Source organism: Parasteatoda tepidariorum, chromosome 7 (assembly GCF_043381705.1).
Source record: "Parasteatoda tepidariorum isolate YZ-2023 chromosome 7, CAS_Ptep_4.0, whole genome shotgun sequence".
NCBI lineage: Eukaryota > Metazoa > Arthropoda > Arachnida > Araneae > Theridiidae > Parasteatoda > Parasteatoda tepidariorum.
Genome location: NC_092210.1, coordinates 75,472,755 through 75,488,136, shown reverse-complemented (window position 1 = coordinate 75,488,136; position 15,382 = coordinate 75,472,755). Strand labels below are relative to the sequence as shown.

At 28.0% G+C, this 15,382-nt stretch overlaps 1 protein-coding gene across 7 annotated transcripts in view; it reads right to left on the bottom strand.

Moving 5' to 3' along the window:
* LOC107452215 (Krueppel-like factor 7) overlaps positions 1-15,382 on the bottom strand; it is a 147,917-nt gene that overhangs the window by 5,706 nt on the left and 126,829 nt on the right. For 5 of the 7 annotated variants that reach the window (XM_043039333.2, XM_016068548.4, XM_016068549.3 and 2 more), the window contains exons 2-6: positions 6,312-6,419; positions 4,624-4,798; positions 3,507-3,594; positions 2,340-2,620; positions 73-269 (exon numbers count right to left, since the gene is read on the bottom strand). In XM_043039333.2, coding sequence (XP_042895267.1) covers positions 97-269; positions 2,340-2,620; positions 3,507-3,594; positions 4,624-4,798; positions 6,312-6,407 — 813 coding nt within the window. In that variant the 5' untranslated portion in view covers positions 6,408-6,419 and the 3' untranslated portion in view covers positions 73-96. Of the gene's footprint in view, positions 1-72; positions 270-2,339; positions 2,621-3,506; positions 3,595-4,623; positions 4,799-6,311; positions 6,420-7,593; positions 7,871-15,382 lie in introns of those variants that run through there. The other 2 variants (XM_043039332.2, XM_016068552.3) reach the window with 2 other exon arrangements.

Sequence of the window (15,382 nt, the reverse complement as noted above, 5' to 3'; positions counted from 1 at the left end):
GCAATAATAATAAATTGAACTTATACAGTTATATTTTATTTACAATTGATAAATATAAAAAATTATGCTTACTTAAGGTTTTATATGAAAGATGAACTAATGCCTCTTCATATGCAGAGATAAATGATCGGATCTGGAAAAACTTCGAGTGCACAGTTTGCATTTAAACGGTCTCTGACCTGTATGTTTCCTGTAGTGTCGAGTAAGTTCGTCAGATCGGGCAAATTTCCAAGGACAGCCATCCCAAGTACAGGAATATGGCTTTTCACCTGCAGAAGAAAAAATATTTTTAAAAAAAATGTAGATTATAAATGCCAAACTACAGAGAAGTTAAAATCCCTGAAAAATACATACATTCTGTAGTTTTAGTAAAAAATAAGTGTATAAAAAATGCATGACCATTTTTATCTGGTAAATAAGAAACAAGTTTCAAGTTAAAACGCCTATTAAAAATGTCAAAAAATCAACTGTTTAATTTTTAAATAATTGAACAGTACAGATATTTGAAGCTGAACTTAAACTTGAATAAATATAAAAAATATAGCACATATTACAAATGCAATTAACAGAATTGATTATTTTTATTTAGTTTGATGTTACCATTAACAGTATAATCTATGTGATTTGAATGGTTTGGTTTTACCAAATCTAATATTTAAATGAGAATTGTAAGCAAACAATTGTTTGCTATTAGATCACAGACCCTCACTATTACTTCTCAATCATTTTGGTTTCTTGAAGCAAATAATTGCATTAAAAGTATTTTGCATTATTCTATTTTTAATAGTATATGCCATATTTCTTTAATAATATATTTATTTAAATCAAAGTTCAGAGATTTAAATTATAGTATGGATTAATTAATGGTAAAGCATTAACACTTATTTTATAATTAGTCCTCTAATTATAGCATAATTATTGCCTAAGGTATTTTTTGACTAAAAGCTTTATATTACGTTATTATAAATGATATCTGTACCTAAACATGTAAGACATGAAAAGTATACTTTCTGATGTAATCTTTTTATGTTGAATTGAATAAAAAAAAAATTTGATCTGATAGAATTAATAGTTTTGAATATATAAGTTTTTTTTCTTCACAAGTACAGCTTCAAAATTGTACTTTTTGTACATAAAAAAAAATTATCTCAACTTTTAAAATGTCAGTCCTTTTGATTTGCACTTGGCCTCATTCGATTAAGCTTGAAAAAATATGAGAAACACTCTCATTCCATTTAGCATGGGAAAAAAAAATACATCGGAAACAATGCCTCATTTACCTGTCTAGAAGAAATTCAATTTTCTTCCTCAAATCACTTCTATTACCCTCAAAAAAGGGAGAAGCGTACAGGAGCATAGGAGAGCTTTCAGGTATTATTTATAATAACATAACAAAGTTTTTTTTTTTGTTAAAAGTAACTAAGGCAACAAAGTTTTGTTTTGTTGCCTTGGGTCTTAATTTTCCCCCAGAAACACTTGGGTCTTAATTTTCCCCCAGAAACACCCTTTCTTTTGCTATAAATGCTGGACAAACTATAAAATAAGAGTAAATACTTTACCATTAATTAATCCATAAAATTTTATTCAAATAAATATATTATTAATGAAATACACAATACCTTTAACGAAACAATCTGCTTATCATCAAGAAAAAGAAATGTTTGAGAAGAAATAATGAGGGTCGATGAGAGAAGCGAGGATGTAGCATAGATTGCCTCAAGGCATATATACAACGATTACATAAATACATCGATTTAAATAAAAATTGCCAGCACAAAATATCAAATTTAGTCATTTCTTTTAATAGATATTATTCAAAATTGTCAAAAAACATCTAAAAATGGTGCAGCACAAATTTTCCGAGGCAGGTATTTTTAATGTCCATCATTATTGTAAAGGCTAAATCTGAGATAGCCTTCCATCCAAAATTAAAACTTCGTATGTGTTGTATATGTGTACCAAGTATTATGCTTCTATCATTAAAGGTATGATTGTTCCATCTATCTGCAGTACTATGATGCTTACAGACGAACTCTCTTTGATAAGTATTTATCCTTTTGTTAAAAATTTCTAAAACTAGCTGTACATTTTATTAAGTATTAAATTATGTCATTTTACACTTTATAAATCAGCACATTTAACAAAAATATCACCAGCCAATAAATTTACCGTTTTAAAACTTGTTATTTTCCCTTTTAAAAGCATTACTTCCATTTCTTATTATTACCCATTCTTTTCCACATTTCCTTTTTTCTAATTTTATGCCTGATTATATTTGAATTACTCACAACAAACATCAAACAAAATGTAAAAACATGAAGTTGAAGAAAGGGACAAACCTGTGTGAGTGCGTTTGTGAGCCTTAAGATGTGAACTCTTTGTGTAGACTTTTTCACACCCTTTGAAATCGCATTTATGCGTTTTTCTTCGTCGTAAGTTTTCTGAATAAATGTCCATTCCTTCTTTCACCATGTTACTAGGCAGACCTATGCTCTCTGTTAAAACCTTGCCATTGCTCATTATTGAATTCGTGAAAAACCTTCCTTCATTCTGATCGATTAAACCTCTCTTTAATAAGTTATTCAAAAAACTGGGCTGTTCTTTCATTTGAAACATGGCACTGTAAAAATAAAACATTGTAATTACTATAAAATGCTAATTAAACAGAAAAAAGAATGCAATTATATTTCATACTTTTATTTTCCACTCAACTAAACATTTCATAAAAAATTAAGCTATCTCTTAATTTTTTTTTATTTTTCTATAACTAATTAATGTTTTTGTATTTTTTTCCTTTCTATCATTGGAATACGTTCTTATAAAGCTAGTAAATTTTCTATTAAGTTTTTGAATTTAATATTAGCTATTAACTCCTTTAAAACTATTATAATAAATTTGAAAAGCTTTTAAAATGCTTAACAACATTAAATTTGTTGTTGTAGTTATTTTTAATGCCATTTGCCAATACTAGCAAGCCGGCTTGGTGAAACCAAGAGAAGGGCAGAGGTTGCCCTTCTTGTTTTTGAATATGTTTCTGAAAAATGAGAATCTTTCTGTTCTTTCTTTACATTAAAATAATACATTTTAATACAATTAAGACACACCAAGAAATTTTTATGTAAAAAAATTATTTTACAGAAGTTAAAATGTAACATATTTCTAAAATGTGCTGATAGAATTTATATAAGATTTAAAACTAGGTAAAAAAATAAGTATATAACATGATTTAAAAATGCAGTTTTGATGTAGTTAACTAGTAACAAAAAATATTTTTATATTTCATTTATTTAATTATTTGTATTTATCAATTTTTAATGAAAGATATTTATAGATATTTTTGTGAACATAAAGTTATGGTTTAATATTATCAACAAATATTATTCATCAAATATTTTGAAATACTAACTATTTCATAATGCAAAATATTAAATAAAAACTAAGGTAAAAATGGATCTAAAAATTTTTTTAAACCAATAAATGATCAAAGTAAAAACAAAATGACTTACATAGATGCTTCTTTTATCCTCTGAAGTGATAAAAGTGAAGATTCAGAAGTAGAAACAGGATCTATTATTTCTTCATCTGAATTAAAATCTATATACAAAAATAAATATGCTTAAAACCATATAATTTTAGAAAACCATATTTCAAATAGAATATTAAACAGAAAAAGAATTACTTGATTAAAAATTATACAAGTTAGAAATAACAGTCAATATTAATAATCAAACAACAGTCAACAGAAATAATTTTGAAGAGTAACAAGTTACTCTTCAAAATTATACAAGTTAGAAATAACAGTCGTCATGTTTCAAGAGCTCAAAAACGGGTGCCCATTTTTAAGATTTGCCAGATGTAAGTGAAAAGAAATCGTCTCGGGGGTGAGAAATATCAAACATAAAGTTGCCAACAAAAAATGGAAAAATAAAGATGAGAAACATAACAAGAAAACAACAGTAGTTGAGAGAGAAAAAAGATGAAAAACAACAATAAAAACCACAGCAGTAGAGAAAGGCAAATCAAGGTATAATGCGTTTTCACACACTATGGAGAGATGGTGAGTAACTAATGCTAGTTAACAAGGAAATCAGCATTCGTATGACTAAAACAAGATTCTGAGGCATCAAGATGAGCTGATGCAAAATAATTTTGGCATTGCTGAAATTGAATTTTTGACAAAGATTTTTCAACAATGTGCAGCAAATAATGATTTCTCGTAACAGACATATCTATCTTGTTCCTTAAGTCTAAATATTAAAGCGCTTCTAGTTTGCCTGATGCAGCCAAGATCACACTGACGAGGAATGTGGTAAATGTTCCAGCCATTATCGAAACTAATAGGATCTTTCGGAGATTTAAATTTACTTTTAACAGACCCAGAAATGAATTTAAAACTAAAACAGGAGAGGATATTAGACAAAATAAGGCTAAGATATAATCAAGCAATCAGCTCACACGATTATAACCCGCAAAAGAGTGCTTTCTAATATTGTATTATTAAAGATCTTTCCTTGTAAAAAGCAAAAATTTCTGCATTAAAAATAATGCCGAATTTACATGGATACTGAGATGATTCTAAAAATATGAACGAAACTTGAATAAATATAAATAGAGAAAATGTACCTTTGTTGAGCCGTAAATCTATACATGATGAGCTATCACCCGTGGAGGATGGAGAGGATGGGACTGTGGGTGATGCAGGTAAACTGGCTGGCAAGGATGCTGGTGACAAAGAACATCTACTCTTGTTCACTGTCAAGTCTACTGGCTCCAATTGTGCTGTTGTAGAAAGTTCAGTCTGAAAACAAAAGGACATTTACCATTTATTTATTCTGCTGATGCATTTAAATAATAACTGAACACATGAAAAGTAATTGGAGCTAATATTTCCCAGTCTATTTGAATTGCACATTTATAAATTGAGAAAAATACCCTTGCAATCCATGATGTAATGCATAAATATTATAAAAGAACGACAAAGAATATGTTGATCAAAATTAGTTCGTCTCCAGAAAAGTGGTATGCATTTGGTAATCATTCAAATTTTCAGCCACTTTCCATAAGCATATATTTCATTATGATATGGCCACAAACCTTTCTATAGACTTTTCTATTCCCGCATAATTTTCCGTAATCATAATTTTTTTCTTTTTATATTTTTACAAATATCATTCAGCTTTAATAAGCACAACTTTCAATTGTCGATAAAATTGTTAATCAAAATGAGTAAAATAAATAAGTTTGAATTTTTTTTACAATAGGGAAAAAAACAATATTTGCTACTAAATAGCGTTTCAGTAAATAAATGATCAGTACTAAGAAAACAATGGGAATTACTTTTTTATATTTAAGAAAGAAAAAAATTTAAAAAATCTTTAAAATTTTTTTGGTGAATGTTAAAAAGTGGGAGGTAGGAGCCTCCTTGGGTCCCTATAAGGGATTTGGTAATTGTTTAAGCACCTTTAATAATTATCCAATAGGTAACAATCCTTCAATATTTCGTCACAAGTGATTCTAAAAATCAAAAACCTTTTTTTTTTAAGTGTCTAGTAGCTTTAAATAATATAAAATTTATATTACATTAATTAAGACTGCACATATGTATTGGATAGCGCATAAATTGTTCCTTTGTTTATTATTAATTTGAATTTTCCTAAAAAAAAATCAAACAATTGATTGAGAAACGATTAGTATTAAAAAAATATGGGTATAACAATCTGTAGCAATGCTTTTCTTTAGTCGTCAAACAATTTATCCGTACTATTTTCTGTAATAATGATAAAATGAAATATAAAACTTCGAATTGATGCATTTTCCAAAAATTAAAATAATCTTCAGCAAGTTCAATTTTATAAAACTGAAACAATAAAAAATTTTAAGAAAAAAGATCACTTTTAAATTTAAGTTCGTTCAAGACAGATAAAAAAAGTTTGTATTTAAATGAAAAGATAAAAGCAATCTCCAAATTTTAAAAGTGTGACAGAAAAATAAAAGGGCCAATTAAATAGTTTTCGTAGTTAGAATTAAAGTTAATACATAGAAATTACAAAATTAGTTTTAAAATAAATAGACTCAAATTTCGAATTATTCTTTCATATCCAATTTCTTTATTATCAATGCCATTAAATTTTTCCTTCGATTTGAGCCTCCTCAATATTTTTAACAAATCTATATCAGCATAAAAAAAAAATAATTTATTTCTTGCTTTAAGTAAATGAAGGCAAAGAAAACATGTTTTAAGAATATTAATAGTATTCTTCATAAACTGCAAACATGCATAAAAAAAATAACGAAAGAAAGAAAAAACATACTTTTTCAGGGTTCATAATGCAAGTAGGTGGCAACCTAAGAACAGGCACATATGTGGGAAAAGAAGGAGATAGCCTTCCGAAGTCATAAGGAACCATAAACCTATCACACTAAGAAGAAAAAAGAAAAAGCAATATTAAAGAACAATAAAACCTTCCACATCTTTTTTAAGAAAAACCTAAATGATAAAGAATATAGTTTTAGTATATGAGAGCATGCATGTTTATTACAACATCAAATATGCTCATCAAATATGCTAACTCAAATAGATAAATGTTAAATTGTGAAACATGAAAAACAATTCATTTGTTGTAAGATTTTATTCAAAAAAGCTTAGTAAATACTGCTATGAGTATTTTTAATTCCTAGAAAGTCTTAATGCTAATTAATTCTTTATTTTTCTCTTTAAAGGATTATATCAACTTGATGCGAGATGCACAACAGTAACAGTATTGAAATAAATTCATCATCATATTAAAATATCTTCAATCATAACTTCAAATTTTTTAGAGTTACTTCAATCGAACCAATGCGCGAAAAGTAGTTTTGAAATAAATAAAAAAACGTTTACTTTAATAATGCTTTCACCAATGCAATAAATAAATGAAAATCACAAAAAGGCTACATCGTTACAAATTGATAAATTCTCAATATGGCATAAATAAATATTAACCATTTCGAATTGACGAATAATGCATTTGTTTTTTAATTTATCAAAATAAAGAAATTAAAAATCATTCTTTTTATAAAACTAGGTTTAAAAGGTAAGTTAAGGGTACGCTATAAGGTGGGAGACACCTTTCATGGTAAATTTTCTTTTAACTATACCTATCCCCCTCCCAAAAAAAATTTAAAATTGCAATCAAATTATGGCAGGATTAACTGCAACTAAAGAGAGGGGAAATAAACCAGTCTTAATTTGTTGTTTGAAGGAGAAAAAAATTCTGCACTTGAAATTTCATAGGTGGCATATTTTAATTAATATTTTTAAAAGAGAATTTGCCATGAAGTTGTCTCAAGCAGTATAGAGACCTCAAAATACAAGATAATTAAATTCGTACTTATTATTTTACAGAAACATGAAATACACACAAAGCATCAACTTGTCTTGTTACAAAATTTATTTACAGGGTTGCGTATATGCTTGGTCATGAAGAAAATCAAAATTGTAATTCAAAAGAATAAGTACAAATAAAAATAGGAATTGTCAGAAGAAAAACATGACTACATAGCATTGTATAAAATCTTTTGGCATAAGTAACAAGCAGGGTCTGACTAACTTACAAAAGTTGCAAAGCCATGACAGTGAGATTTCGGGACCCTTTAACAGTAACATTTTCCATTTAAATGAATCTGCTCTGATACAGATGGTCTGTTCAATGCCGGTGATAAAATAAAACATAAATTTGCAATCCTCAAATCCCTCTTTATTGTTTTAAAGTATATTATAAAGCCAGACGTGGTTAATTACAACTATCCAAGCCTAATAAAACTATTTAGTTGAACTTGGTATTTCCTTCAGAGTGGTCCAAACCGTATGCTCTGGGTGCCTTTAGGCATAAAGCAGAGTCTGATAACATGAGTGTTTGTGGTCATTCCATATTTTAAATACCACCTTGCAGTATCTATTCGACATTAAAAACAAATTATAAGACTTATATAATGTTTTCTTTGGAAGGAGGAGGCACCTTTCCAGACCGATGCTACCATTATTGTCCGGAAAGAAATTTCTTATCGTCAAATCGACTGTGTCGACCAGAAAGCGACCGTGAGCGCGCAGAGGAGCAAAGAGTGTCGACTCGTTGTAGCGGAAAGCACGCACCAAGGCTGAGTAGGCGCCACGCCCGAGAAGCGCGGTATAAAGGCCCTTATTTCGGGCTAATTAGAAGGAGTTAGAACAAACGATGGGAATCAAAGCGTGTCTTCCTGCCTGCCTGGAGTATTGACACCGAAGCACCTATTCGGTCGAACAGCACTTCCGTCCTCTCAACAACAAAAAGTTCGAAATCGAAGATGAGAAACTGTTGCAGACGATCAGTTTCATGTCTTAAAACTTCAGATGTGAGTACGATATATGGCAGATATATTTATTAATATATCAATCAACCTTATCTCAATCTTAGATCAAGGAAAGCAAAAACACATTAAAAAAATATTGCCTATTGAGAATGAGAAATAGTAAAAAATGTTTCTTTATTTTTAATGTATTATTACGAGAAATATTATAAAAGAATTTACTATTTTAGACAAAGAAATTCAGCTACACCAGTAGACTTGATGACGTTTTGTTCCCAATCTATAAGTGACACATAACTAGATGTTTGATTGGTTCCCATTTTTAAAAATATCCCTGTAATGGCTTTGATGTCCCTATTACAATGATTACTTGAATCCAAAATCCAAATACATGTGCAAAAAGTCTTAGTAGAAGGAGCCCCAGTCCCAGTACTACATAAATTTAGACATATCGTATAAAATGAAGAAGTTTCCAATTTTGAAAAATAGCGAAACAGAAATGTACAACGAACATACAAAATATGCGTATCACAATTTTCTGCCACAATTAATAATTTTCTTACCAAATAATAGCAATCTATGAATCTAATAAAACAAACGAGACTTTATAAAACTTTTTATTTATTTATAAACTGATTCACCCATTCACAAGCTTACCAATTAATTATAATTTATTATAATTCGCCATTATAATTCGCTAATTCACATATTTACTTCCTTTTCTGATTTTGTTTTGCCTTTATTCACTCGCTTTACCAAGATCGTTCAGCGTTCCATAATAACGCGATCAAGTAATAAAAATATTCTTTTAAAATTAAAAGTAAACAATCTTTAAAATAATCAAGAGCGGAATAAACAAATCACCAATGACTGAGTGGAAAACATAAAAGATAAAGGATCTAGTTTATAATATACTTACAAGAAAAAGAAGAAGAAAAAAAACGATTATCATAGTAATGAAAAATTTGATAGACTCATGCTATAAAATAACATAGGCTTAAGTCAAGATTTTCTCTAAGACTAATATTGGTTGATAAACTTATAAATATGCTTGTAAATTAATAATATGTTGCAAAATACCATTAGTAAAAAAAAAAAATTTTAAAAACACTTAGATCAAAAGTAACTAAATCAGAAAATCGGTAAATTAATTTGGATTTCTAGCAGATAAATACATTTTTATATTTTTTCAATAGTACTGCCCGTTTATTGCATTATTAACTAGCTCCTAAAAAAGGTGCCCGTAAATTTTGAGCTTCTTTTTAAATTTACATGTGTATATATATTTATTGAATAGCACTTGCAATAAAAAATAACCTCAGAGCATTTTATCAGGATTAACCCTCCATTTAATCTTGACTGCTCTTTTTAAGGTTAAAATAAGTTTTTTTTTTAATGCAATGAGGAAATACGATTAAATTATTTTAATTCTTAATGTTTGGAAGGGTAAATAATTGGTTACTAAAAGCACCTCTGTACAAAATGGGACGATTTTGTTTTTGTTTTTTTAATTAATTTACGAGGCTTTATTTATTGTTTTGCTACTTGAAACAAAATTGCAAAACATCAATTTTATGTCGTGAAGGCACCCGAAGTAAATTCGTAGAAGAAGTAACAAGAAAGAAATTCAAAATGTTAAAGCAATATTCCTACATTTTATAAACATGTTTTATTTTGATTGAATCATATCGTGAACTTAAGAGAAATATGAAGTACGAAACTAAATTATCAGAAGACATAGAATATTTCGATTCAAATCAGCGAAACTTTTTCAAATAATCAGTTTAGTTTATAAAAGATTGATAATAACTTACAACAGGTTAACTTTTTAGAAGCATTAAATTAATTATTCAAAATTTCAGTATTTTGTTATTTTGATTGAATTTTAAAACTAAATAAAACAGTAAATTCAATGAAAATAAATATAGATAACAAGACAATTAATTTTTAAAATACGAGGCAAAGTAAAATTAGATTAAAATAAACTAACAATAATGATTTTAATCATTTTTTAATCATATCTTTGTCAAATAGTGTAATTAGAATGAAATATAAAATTGTAAGTAGTTTTCAGGATCAGGTTAAATTATGATTAGTTAGAACATCACATGTTGTCATTTTTTTTAAACTAGAAAAAGATATCAGTTGGAAAACTTTGAAAGACAAATCACTATATGTACTTTTAAAACACTAACTGTTTCGACGTTCTTTCTGCATTAACATTGTACAGTGATTGCTCTTATCATTGGTAGCAAAGTTCGTTCGGGGCGATGCTGTTTCCTCTACTGTGAATGCAACTTTTATATCCACTCTTTTGCGAAAAGTATAAAACAGCTTTTAATTATTCTAAAATGATGCATTGCCCGAAAACGTGTTTTAATAAATCGTATGCAAAAGAAAAAAAATTGATAATTGAAAAACGATTTAGAAAATGTGTTTTTAATTTAATAATTTAAGATCGTATGGGGGTTTTTTTAATAAAAAAATTTAAATTTTAATATTTTCTTTAGAAACGAAAAAAGTTTTTTTTTTAAATTATACACAAGCCGAGAACTATTAATATAAAATGATTCATACACTAAAAATGAAAAATCTTTTCATATCTTACATTACTTTTGAAAGATATGAAATAGGTACAACTCATGAAGTATAATAGTGCAACTTAAAATTTTCCAAACGATTTAACGAAAATTACATTTTTATTTTTACTACCAAACTTTTATTTGTTAGAATAAACTGTAATTCATCAAGATTTTGTTTGAAGAACTTTTTAGTAATGAAATTAACTGATGAATGTAACTTGTGAAAATTCGAAATTAACAACATAACTAACATAAATCACAGTGAGAGAAATATATTCCAAAAAAACATTCCATTACATTACACGAAAATAAATAAATAAAATAAAAACCCTATTTTTAATTTAAAAAATTTCATTACCTTATAGGTTTGTTTTACAGCTAATTTAAACAATTTAGTTGAACATTTAAAATAGCAGTTCATAATAAAGTCAGAAGATCGTAGATTTAGCACATAATTATTATAGGTTGGTTGCGCATGCGGTCCAAATCCGAACAGAATTTATCTGACCTAAGGACAAAATTTATATCGGGCTCCTATTTCGAAACACGACAAAAAATCTTACTTTTAAATTTTGTAAGATATTTGGAAAAGCATTTTTTTTTTTTTTTCTTATTGTAGTTAGTAATTTCTATTTTCATAAACAAGTTAAAATATTAACTTGTCTTAAACTTAACATCTTTTACTGATTTACATTTCACATAAAGGATGAAAATTTTTCAATAAAGAAATATTAACACTTTTCGTGAGAAATTTCAACCAGGCTCTAGGACAATGTTCCTTTTCTCCCCTTAAGTAAAGCTTTATGCTTCAAATAACAGTTTTGATTAAATTATGCGCTACACACAAAGAGTAACGCCTTTAAACATTGAAAACAGCTTAAAACATTGCAAAATATATCAATGTAAAAACTACAATTTTAAACGACTTAAAGTCCGATTTTAAGGGTAATTAACAACTTACAACACTATCTTTGATTAGCAAATAATAAAAAAAATCTTTAAGTTACAGCTGAAAATTAGGAAATTTCATTTTCTCAGGCGTGTCCAACAGCCAAGGCCACACCTTTTAATTGAAAAAAAAAAGTTTTCTTTCTAAGAAAACAGAAGAAAAAAAAGAGAGAAAACCATTGAAGCATAGAATAACTTCACTTAAACAAGAAAAGTACGGAAAAAAAAACCTGCAAAAGAAAAATCAATAGTGTCTCATATGCAAATGAAATTCCACGGGCCATTGCTCTGACTTCAATTATTTATTTTATTTAAGTCTACCAATCCCTTCTCTCTACATGGCACTAAGCCACCTGAAGCAAATCGATTCACGAAATTCAAAACTTTCTTCTTTTTTTTTATTGGAAAAAAAGCGACACTTTCTTAAAATATTGATTAATAAGTGTAGAGAGTAACATGATATGCTAATTTCATAGTTTTTTAAGACACACATAGTTTTTTATAGTGCACTTCCATTTCCGACTTTTCTGGAAAAATTTCAGCTTCCGAAATTATGTACGAGTTAGCACCATAAAATTATTTATAACTCCTAAATGTTTTGGTAAATCAAATTTATCATTAAAAAATAATAACTATAAGTGAAGATACAAAAAATGATTACAAAAAAATGCCACTAAATAAAGAATGGTCTTTTAAAAAATTTTGTTATTTTTCTATATTCCTTCCTTATCTTTCGAATTTTTTTAAGTGATTTCCAGTAATTACATATCACAACGTTTTTATTAACTAGCTTTCGCATTCGCAAAGAGGGAACATAGTAATCGGAATTTCGACCGATATGCTAGAGCACTCACATGAACTTCGCACCTGATAAAATGAAAGTTTCAATGATATTCTGACTTCGACAAGCGGAATTTATCTGTTATCAAATTATCGCCAATCAACATTTTGACTACTTTCAGACTAGTTAGAATGCTCAAATTGTGTGCTGAATGAAAATACTGACAGATTCAATAAATTATTTCCTGACCGCTATAATTGGAATTTATCTTCAAATAGAATTCCAGGCCAGAGTACCCAAATTTCAAATGGGAATGTACATCTTATAATAATAAAAGATGCGAATATTCCCTGAATGTTGCAAGCAAAATGAATACCTTTTTTTTTAATTGCCAAACAAAAAAATTTTTTTACCTCTTTTAGACGTAATAATTGATTAATAAAATTAATATTTTAGAAGCGACGTTTTTCAGGTCTAAAAAAGAGAAAAAAATTCGATTTATTTTACATCTAAAACGAAAAATATAAGGTACGTAATAAATTCCCATTACCACCGAAAATCTCTTTCCTACGTGTTTCTAAGTCACGTGCCCTACAATCTTCATAAAACAAGAAAAGAATAATTATCTCTCTCTTAGTCCACTTGAAAAGCGTAGTCCTTAAGTTTTTTATGTTACAATAACTATAATAAAACTACTAACTATATAATTCTGAATCAAACACCATGGTCAGCGAAAATTAGGTATGAAAATTGGGAACTAAATTATTGAGAAAAAACAATTAATATTTCCAATTAGAAAAAAACTGGAAGAATGGAGGCAAATATAAAGATTACGGGGCAAGGTTTAAAAACTAAAGTTAATTAAAAGAAGTTATAAGAAAAACGTTGCCATAAGTTTTAAAAAGTAATTTTAATTACGAAAAATCGTATCCAGAATTGGAAAGTAAACTTTAATAAGGTGTCAAATGAAATCATGTTTCCGTAAAAAGGTTCCGTTTAAGTTGAACCGTAATATTTGTACCTTGGATCATAATATGAAATCAATTTTCCCAATTCTTAATATAGTGTCAACCCTGTATAATTTTCAAATTCAATTTTATAATTTAAGGAGCACGATAATATGATTCAATTTAGCTCCATAAATTTAAACAATCTTATGGTTTACAAGCTCCAAAATTTTTAACAGAGTCAGAATACAAAATCTGTAGCTGCAACGGGGTACTTTCTAGCTAACAAGAAAACATTTTTAAAAAAATAACGCAATCACTTACGTTAAAAAACAAAGAAATTTCTACTTAATCCATAACTTTATCAAACTAATATTAGATAACTCACAAAAAAATAATTTCAAAGATTTCTTTTGCCTTTCTTCAACATGTAACATTATCACGACCCTCGAAAAGTGAACATACTTATTTCTAAAAAACGCAGCTTTAATATCACTTCATAAAAAACGGACTACATCAATCTATAAAACAAGATCGTCAAATTCTCAATGTACAAGCATTATTTAGCTTTCCCTCAACAACATCGCTTGTTCGAGGTTTTCAGTAATTTATGAATAATATAATATCATAACTACAATATTAGTCTTATAAAATAAAAAGTCTTGTTTAGATTTTGAGTTTTATGAAAATTGAAAATTCTAATATTCTTCTGAATAAGAAAAGTATTTCAGTTGAGTCAGTTTACAGTTTTAGTAATTTTAAAGGGTGAATAACAATACCGTTCAAATTGGTTGCAAACTAAATATGGAACAAATTTGAACCATAGCATCGTATCCCCTTAAACCTCATTACACAAGTTCAAAAATATGTAATTTTTTAAACTCATCTCCTAAACTATAGTTCAATTTAATATCTTAAGATTGTTTCAAATTTACCATATTATTATGGATGAAGGTGCTAATATTATGGTTCAACGTTGAACCTATTTTTCTAAAAGTGTAAATTCTACGACAAGAATATGAATAAAAATATTGATAATTAAAGTTCTGAAACAACATTATATTTTTTGAAAGTGCACCAGTAAACAAAATAAAACAGCAGCTCACTTTTGGAATGTTTCATCAATAAAAACCGTAACCATAATAACAAGTTTACACAAAAAGCAAAGCATTAGTCAGCGATATTCAGGTAGCATTAACGAATTTCTTCATTTCGTGTCACTAAAAATGAACGCTTTTTGTGACACGAAATTTGAAACTGATGATTGAGATATATGAGTATTGATCCCAAACAAGCATCAAATACATGATTTACAAAACAAAAAAAAGAGCGCAAAAACACGCAAGTGCACACTAATCAGAAACCTCACAGAAATAGATCCAAACGCTAGATTATTCAGTAGAGATGGTTCTGAGAAGTAAGTAATAAAGTTAGCTTTATAAATGATGTAACAGATTTATACGACTTTTCATAATAAATAACATTAAAAAAAGGTGCACTTATTTTTTTAATCATGCATAAAATAATACTTTGAGATGGAAAATGACCACATGTGAATATTTGAATAAGATAACTTTAGTTGCATACACAACATATCACCGAAAGTTTATTGTAATGGAAAGCGAGAGAAAGAGGTACCAGCCCTGACGCTATCCATGTCGTCTGATAGGAATCAAAATAACATGGCATTCCTATCATGGCTGTTAAAGATAGAACCCTGAGAATGGGAATAGATGCTTGGTTATGGTTTAGTGATGTGTGATAGGCCATGAACTACTTACTACTCATACCATTTACTA